This window comes from Talpa europaea (assembly GCF_964194135.1).
Source record: "Talpa europaea genome assembly, chromosome: 2".
Taxonomy (NCBI): Eukaryota; Metazoa; Chordata; class Mammalia; order Eulipotyphla; family Talpidae; genus Talpa; species Talpa europaea.
Window position 1 is genome coordinate 62733987 of NC_140068.1, and position 8579 is coordinate 62742565.

Consider the following 8579-nt stretch of genomic DNA (forward strand, 5'->3'; position numbering starts at 1 on the left):
TGGTGTCTGGCCTCCTGTTTTACTTCTCTCTCTCTGCCATGCCCTGTGTTATTGGGAGGGGCCATGTGAACTGCTAGGGGCTGGTTTTGCTTAGGAAAAGATCCCCACCTAGAAAGCCAGGCCAAAGTGACTCTTGTAGATGCAGTGCAAAGTGTGGCAGGGTCCTTCTGTATCATGATCACACTGGGCAATTTGCTAAAATACAGATTCTTTTAGCCCCATAAAACAAATTCTTAGACATGCTTGAAGTACAGATATTCACCAGCTCTGAGACAATTTTCCCCCCCACATTTGGAGAAAGGGTTAAAAGAAAGTACAAAATAATGGCACAGATCTTTTCTTTTTCTTTCTTTCTTATTCTCCCTCCCTCCCTTACTTCCTTTCTCTTTCTTAAAGTGCAGTTAAGCAAATGTAAATCTACTACCCCTTTGACTTTATGAAAGGGCAGAATTCATATTGTCCTTTAGAAAATACATTTTTAATGGGTCTCTTTTCTTTGAAATAGTTTGCAATTTGTACCTACTTGCCTTCAGGAGAGAAGGTACTAGTAAGCCAACTACAGACAGCCTGTTCAAGACCACCAGCTAAATGCTTAAGGTCTGAGCCCACCATTTACTAGCTGTGAAACGTGGGTTTCAGTCTCTTTACCTCTCCTTTCCTGTTTAAATCCCTGTGACATAGACTACCTTCCTCTTGAATTGAAGTGGAAAATAAGTTTTATATTTAAAGAGCTGAGAGGGGCCTCCCCGGTGGCGCAGCGGTTAAGCGCTGGGTTGCGAAGCTGACGCAGCAGCAGCACTGGTCCCCAGTTGGTCCCACATGGCATGCAGATCTCCCCTGCCAACCGCTGCTCCCCTCAGCAATGTACCTGGGTCCTTCTGCCTGCTCTGCTCCCCGCTCTGGCTCTGGTGAATTCTCTTACCCTCCCGCGCTTCTGACTATACCCAGTGCTTGTATAAATAAATAAATAAATAAATCTTTAAAAAACTAAATAAAGAGCTGAGAGTATGGCCTGGAGATTCTAAGTTTTTGGAGGCCCCGAAGACCTTACCCTAATGCACTAGCAATCTTATTTCTTAGCATGGTGGCCTAGACATCCTTTCTCAAACATTCTTTAATTCTCTCACACATTTCCCTTCGTTAATAATGCCCATTTCCTTTTTCCTCGACAACCAAGGAAAGCCCATTTCTGAAGATTCATTCCAATTAACAGCTCATTTCTGGTCTTCTTTCCCAGTCCCTCCGTCCTAGTAGACCACCACTTCTGTGGGGAAACATACGTCTCTCATAACACATGTACATTTGAACCAAAATCATGTTCTCCACTTTCTGTCGACTAGATTGTGTAAAACACAGTGATTCTCACATTCTCAGCACTTAGCTTGGTGCCTGCCACAAAGTAGGAAGTCATGTAAAAAAATACACACTTGGTGACTGGATGAAATGGATGCCTTAACGCTTGGATAGCTGGGATGGGAGGCGGGGGGTGTTGGGGTCGCGAACATCAGCAGGTGAATTGGGTGCTTGTTCTAGGGTCCCTTCCCGACCCCACCCCACAGCGCTGGACGCTTTGCTGACAGACAGCCCCCCCTTGTCCCCTCCCCCTCCCCGCAGGTCCGGCCGGGCTTTGGGACGCAGCTCCGCAGGGCACCGGCAGGGGGCGGCGTCGTCACGCAGCCAGGCGCTCCGCGGGTGACGGCCGACCCCCGCCCCGCCCCGCCCCGCCCCGCCCGCTCCCACCCTCACCCCGAAGTGCGCAGCTTTAGTGAGTAGGCCCTAGTGCCGGGCACCCCCAATTTAGAGGGTACGCCTATTCTCCCAGGGTGGGGGGTCGGGGCGCGCAGGCCCAAGGGAGGTAGTATTTCGCTTCTTCCCCAGCGCGTTCTCCTCTTAGCTTCCGTCTCAGCCTCCCGCCGTCTCCGCAGCGAAGCAAAGTTACTTTTAGTTGGGAAAGACGCCGGGAGTAGCAGGAATCGAACGCCAGAAAAGGGAGGCGGACGGGGTGGGGAGGGTTCCGGGAGGGGGGGGTCTTCCTAGCAAAAACTGTGGCGCGAGCGCGCGTGGTGGTGACGCTGATCCTCCTTTCGCTCCGCCGAAGCGACTGAGGCTGAGGGCAAGAAACTCTTTCACCCTTTAAACTAGTACTTTGTACGTTTCGTGGGAAACTAAATTCACACAGACGTTTGTATTCACTTAGCAACGCAAACCTTACTTAGCGCGAGGGGCGAATGCGCTTCGCCTCCTGGAAGTTCCCTGAGAGAACGCGCCCCAGAGGGCCCGGCCGGCGCAGCGGCTCTGGCAGTCGCTCGGCGGCGACGCGCTCCCCGCGCCGCTCCGGGCCGCGCATTCCCGGGCCAAAGGGCGCTCGCCCTCAGGGCCTCGGGACCCGCCGGCCGCGGCGCCCCCTCGGTGACGCGCGCGGGCTGTCGACGCGCTCCCGCCGTCCCAAGCCGCTCGCGCGCGGGGCCCAACGCCCGCCCCGGCCCCGGCCCCGGCCCCGCCCCCGCCCCCGCCCCCGCGTTCCCTCGGGCTCGCCTCGAGCTCCCGGCGCTTCCTGAGGTCTCGAAACGGAAACCCAATTCCCAGCGAGCCCTGCCTCGCGCGCGGAGACTGACGTGCGTGAGCGAACGGCTTCGTCCGTTCACACCGAGGCGGGGCTCTTCATGAAGTGCGCGGTCTGAAGGGAGGTGAAGCGCCTCGGGAGCCCGTCAGGAAGCGGTCACGACTCGCTGTAGTGGGCGAGAATGTGATGTTTGGGAAGTTTTTGTAGTTGCGCGAGTGTCGTCGCGACCCGGCTTTTAGGGCCGCTTAGGACTCGTGAGGCATTTTGTGTCCCTGTTGAGAAAGCGGAGCGTGGGCGGGGGGCCGCACTTGTATCAAATAACTGGCATAAATACAAGCGCGTGTGTGTTTGGGTGTCTGAAAACACACACACACACACACAAACACACGCGCGCGCGCCTCTGGTGTCGCGCCCTGGGGAGCGCTCGTCGCGCCGCACACCCAGCTCGCGCGGCTCGGTCGCTCGGCCGCCGGCGCGGGCGGGGGCGGCGCCCTATGCAGATGAGAGGGTGTGGCGAGCGCGCGGCGCCCGGGCCCCGGAAGCGCGGAGAGGCCCGGTATAAAAAAAGTACTTGAAGACGTTTCCCCCGCACAACTGCTAAAGCTCCAGAGACCGGAGCGTGTGCGGCGGCGGCAGTAGGAGCCGCCACCTCCGGGACCACCGCAGCTGCAGGGGCCGCGGCGCGGGCGGGGCCGAGGGGCGGGAGTGGCCTGCGCGGGCGGCCGGGTCTGGAGAGGAGTAAGTCGCTGGCTGTTGCCGGGAGCGCACTCGCAGCTCCCCAAAGTATTGCCGCCTCGCGGTTCCTCGCTCGCTGCGCTCCTAGAAGGGGCGGCCGCCTCCAGGTGACACAGACGGGACTCCCGCTTGCGCTTTCCAGATGCATCAGAGATACTTTTGGTGCGGGGCTGCTCTGCGGGACGCGGCGCGCGCGGCTGGGGCCGGGAGGGTCTGGGGAGGGCGAGCCTGAGGCGCCGGGCGGCGAGCGGGGAGCGGGCGCGCACTTTCCTCAGAGGGGCACTGCGGGCTGCCACGCGTCCTCACCGCGCGCCTTCCCCCTTTTTCTTTCAGGACTGACCAGGGCCAAGTGGCATTCGGCGGGCACTTCATGGCGGAGGGCGAAGGGTACTTCGCTATGGCCGAGGACGAGCTGGCCGTCGGCGCCTACATCCCCCTGGGCGGCGACTTGAGCGGCGGCGACTTCGGCGGGCCCTGCTTGGACTATTGCGACAGCCCCACGGCGCACTGCAACGTGCTGAACTGGGAGCAAGTGCAGCGGCTGGACGGCATCTTGAGCGAGACCATCCCGATCCACGGGCGCGGGAACTTCCCCACGCTCGAGCTGCAGCCCAGTCTGATCGTGAAGGTGGTGCGGCGCCGCCTGGCCGACAAGCGCATCGGCGTCCGCGACGTGCGCCTCAACGGCTCGGCCGCCAGCCACGTCCTGCACCAGGACAGCGGCCTGGGCTACAAGGACCTGGACCTCATCTTCTGCGCCGACCTGCGCGGGGAAGAGGAGTTTCAGACTGTGAAGGACGTCGTGCTCGACTGCCTGTTGGACTTCTTGCCCGAAGGGGTGAACAAAGAGAAGATCACGCCGCTCACGCTCAAGGTAAAGCCGCCGCAGAAGGGCCGGGGGCGGCGGCCGGGGCGCGGGGCTGGCGTCGGAGGCCGCGCTTCTGCGGCGGGGACTGCGGCGGGCGCGCCTGCTCGCTTGCTCGCTGGCCACGGAGAGAACTGACGTGCGCGGCTGGTGTCGTTTCAGTTTGCTGGGCGCTTCGGCGCCACAACTCTCGCCGGCTGCCTGGGCCGCCTCTCCCTTCCCTTCCTTCTTAGCCTTTAGCTCTTGGCTTTCCTTGCTTGAGTGTTGTCCACAGGCGTTACTGCTCCTTGGGAGAACAAAATGATGTCAGTACGTGTTTTGAGTCATTTCACGGGCTAGTCTTTGGGAGAACAGCAGCCCCAAGCAGAGTCGGTGGGTTTATTATTGTATCGGAAAATGTGAATAGCGGCTCTGTCTGCGTTCAGCTGATTCCTTGTGTATACGGAGGTTTCAGGGGTGGTTCCTATGTTGAGGATAAGGATTAGAAACCCCCCCCCCCTTGGTGCAAAGCCAGTTTTATATAATTACTTAAGATTGTCTGCGGAGCCAGTCTCCCAGAATTTCCCGGCTTAGTTCAGATTTGATTGTAAACTGTGGAGTATCCCTAAAGGGACATTCTGGGTTCCTGTCACAGAGGTTGCCTGGGGGAGGGGGAGAGGAGGAAGTGAGTGACTAGGGGCAAGGGTGAGAGGCAGAGCAACTTGTCCCTGTGTGCCTTTCTGTCTTTTGAGTCTTGTGTGGACATTGTGTGAATATTGTTCATTTTCAAAAAATAAGACCGTTTTCAGAAAGTATCATTGTAAGTATCAGACATGGCAAAGAACCTCTTAGTACTCTGCTACGTCGGCCAAAAGCCTCAAACTATTGCTTCTAGTCTCTTTCCCAGACGGTAAAACCACTCGTTAAATGTATTTTTTGTTTGCTTGCTTTCAGAAGACTAGATAGTGGTTTGCTGAAACTTGACAAAAGGGAAGGAGCAGAATAATTCTCAGCTGTGAAGAGGATGTATTTATTTATTATTTTTTCTAGGTTTTCTCATCTTCTTGTTTTATCTTTTAAATTATAGGAAGCTTATGTGCAGAAAATGGTTAAAGTGTGCAATGACTCTGACCGATGGAGTCTAATATCTCTGTCGAACAACAGTGGGAAAAATGTGGAACTGAAATTTGTGGATTCCCTCCGGAGGCAATTTGAATTTAGTGTAGATTCTTTTCAAATCAAATTAGACTCTCTTCTCCTCTTTTACGAATGTTCAGAGAATCCAATGACTGAGACATTTCACCCCACGATAATTGGTGAGAGCGTCTATGGCGATTTCCATGAAGCCTTTGATCACCTTTGTAACAAGATCATTGCCACCCGGAACCCAGAGGAAATCAGAGGGGGAGGCCTTCTTAAGTACTGCAACCTTTTAGTGAGGGGCTTTAGGCCTGCCTCTGATGAGATTAAGACCCTTCAGAGGTATATGTGTTCCAGATTTTTCATCGACTTCTCAGACATTGGAGAGCAGCAGAGAAAACTGGAATCCTATTTGCAGAACCACTTCGTGGGATTGGAAGACCGCAAGTATGACTATCTCATGACCCTTCACGGAGTGGTGAATGAGAGTACAGTGTGCCTGATGGGACATGAAAGAAGACAGACTTTAAACCTTATCACAATGCTGGCTATCCGTGTGCTCGCTGACCAAAATGTCATCCCTAATGTGGCTAATGTCACTTGTTATTACCAGCCGGCCCCCTATGTTGCAGATGCCAACTTTAGCAATTACTACATTGCACAGGTCCAGCCAGTATTCACATGCCAGCAACAGACATACTCTACTTGGCTACCCTGCAATTAAGAATCACTTAAATCTCCTGTGGGGCAGCCATTTCAGACAAGATAGGTAAATTAAAAAAGAAGAAGAAATGGCTGAGGTGATCCAGCCTTGATTAGGGATGTGTTTTATGCAATGGTAACCTGCTCCTGGTTTTAAGCTTGGCAAAGCTTGTGGATCTTTGCATAGGTATGGGAGCATGATCTCAAAATGATCCCTCCCTCCAACAGCCCTCCCATCTACAATAATTCTCCTATCCGATTGGATTCTATCTTGAAATAAAAGAGACCTGTCATTAGAAGCAAGCAGGTTCTCCTAAAATATGGAGGGAAAAATTGCTTGATGACAATATGGGCTTGCAGTACCTGCTCCCATAGCTTTGCCATATGAAAAAATAAAGTTGAGAGTTTCTTATAATCTGGAATTCACAAAAGGGAAAATACAAAGGAAAAAAGATCTCACCCCTACTTAATTAATTTGGGAGTGCATAGTGACAATAATACTGGAAGAAGGGAAACTCCAACATTGGGATCTAAGACTTGTAGCAAGTGCTTTCCGTGAAACTATCCTATTGTGTTAACAGAAATGTCTTGCTCTGAAAGAACAGTAGTAGGTGCAGTTCTCATAACAAACAGCAGAACTTATGATGACACAGTCCATTATTTCCAGCTGCGTGCATAGCTCACATTTTTAAAATGTGAAAATGCAAACAAAAACAGCTGTAGCAAAGAAAGTATGCTCAAGGACCAAAGATTTAACAGATAAAAATACCCAAGTAGAAGAGATAGAGTAGAATATATAAAGAGTTACTATATTTGTTATACACCAATATACATCGAAGTGCCTGTTGCCTTCTGAAAATTTGAAGTGGAAAATTTTAGGATCTAGTGATTTTATTTTATCAGGGATTCAAAAAGAAAATACAACAACACATAAGCTTGTGAATGGTGGAGGAAATGCCCTATTTTTTCTTAACAAACACTTGTATAAAGTTAACATTGTTGGTATGATGTTATCATAGGTACGTGTATATGCGTGTATGTATACATATTTGCGACATGTATATATACATACATTACAATGACTATCGTCTAGAATAATGTAGCAAATAGAAATGTTTAAATACTGTGTACTTTTATGTTTTCAAAAAGATGACATGAGGCGTGGGCATATTGCAGTGATGAATTAAAACCACATCTAAAAAAAATTTAAAAAATGAAAAAGGAAAACAAGTAATATATTTGATAGGAAGACCAGAGATGATACATTTTTAGTGAGTGTTTCTCCTTTTTTTGTGAGCCATAGAATTCCACTGATAGGAGAATATTTAGCAGAGCCCTCTTTTTATACTAAACTGCCATTTTGGCAGTTTGAACCCTTTTATTTTTTGTAATACTTGCATGCCTCCATGGTGTATAATCCAGTGGATCTTGGATCAGTGAGAGTCTGTTTAAATCCCTAACTGCTAAAACAAGTTTCTGGTGATCTGAACACTACTTGTTAATATTTAAATGAATTTTTTAATGAATGCATTCTGCATTCCAGGACCACTAGAATTTAGTAAATGTGAAATGACCCTTTTTAAAGAGTATTTGCACAATTGCTTAAAATTTATATATGAGATATATATTATATATAAAATTTTATAAATTCATGCCAATATGAAACATCTTTGATCTGGTTATCACACTGCATTTAAATATTTAGTACTGTACCTTAAATTCAATCACTTTGCATTGACTCAAATCCAACTTTATTTTTTCTTTCTCCAGAGACCAGTTATACCTTGTGAAATGAGCTGTCATTACTGTTTTAGCTAATGACAGCCAACCTTAAAACCATCACTCTCGGACATCTTCATTCTTTGGACACTGGTCTCTGAAAATGCATGTTAAAAACAATACCAACACATAAAAACCTTCCCTTTGTATTGTGAAACAGCCACATAATCGCTGCCCACCATAGTGGATGACTGCTTACTGTGATAATTCCTCTGAAGAACCAAGCAGATTTTTGTCATCAGTTAAAGAGGGATTGGGGAATAAATTGGCATCATTCCATTGGCAGTGTAATTTGTTTTTTATCTGGGCATCATTCAGATGCTTGCTCAGTGCTAGGTTAATCCATCTGAATTTACCTTTTGTGCATCTGTCTTTGAAGTCTTAACAGGAACTTGATGAGTTTGCTGTAGCAGCTTCCCTGTGAATTCTGTCTGAGCTGTAACAGTTACTGCACTGCCACTCACTGTTTCCTAGGGAAGGAACTCATCCTTCTCCCATGTTGGCTTAGTCTCCCTCACTCAAGCCCTGGGTTTGAAAATTCATTGTGAATTCCTTGGAAATCAGTCCATTTGCAGATTAGGCCTAATACTTAACTATCAAAAACCAGAGCTCCACCTGCTCACCTGTTTGAAAGTTTTCTGAAAGAAAACTAAGGGGACTCTTAGGACCAAGGAGCAACTGGTAGTCTGTTTTCTTCCTTCTCGTCCTAACTGTTGACGTATGAGTCGTCCACTGTTTTAAAAAGTATCTGGATGTCTCTCTGGCTCTGCAGCAACCTGCTGTTGATTTGTGACACAGATTTTTGTTTGGTGGGGC

At 49.8% G+C, this 8579-nt stretch overlaps 1 protein-coding gene across 1 annotated transcript; it reads left to right on the forward strand.

Moving 5' to 3' along the window:
- Positions 1 to 3440: 3440 nt before the first annotated feature.
- Positions 3441 to 6073, forward strand: TENT5A (terminal nucleotidyltransferase 5A; the record flags this gene model as incomplete). The annotated part of the gene is made up of 3 exons (XM_084228641.1): positions 3441 to 3460; positions 3632 to 4172; positions 5230 to 6073. 3 exons carry the CDS (start codon positions 3441 to 3443, stop codon positions 6004 to 6006), a joined length of 1338 nt encoding a protein of 445 aa, XP_084084767.1. The 3' UTR covers positions 6007 to 6073.
- Between the last annotated feature and the right edge of the window lie 2506 nt (positions 6074 to 8579).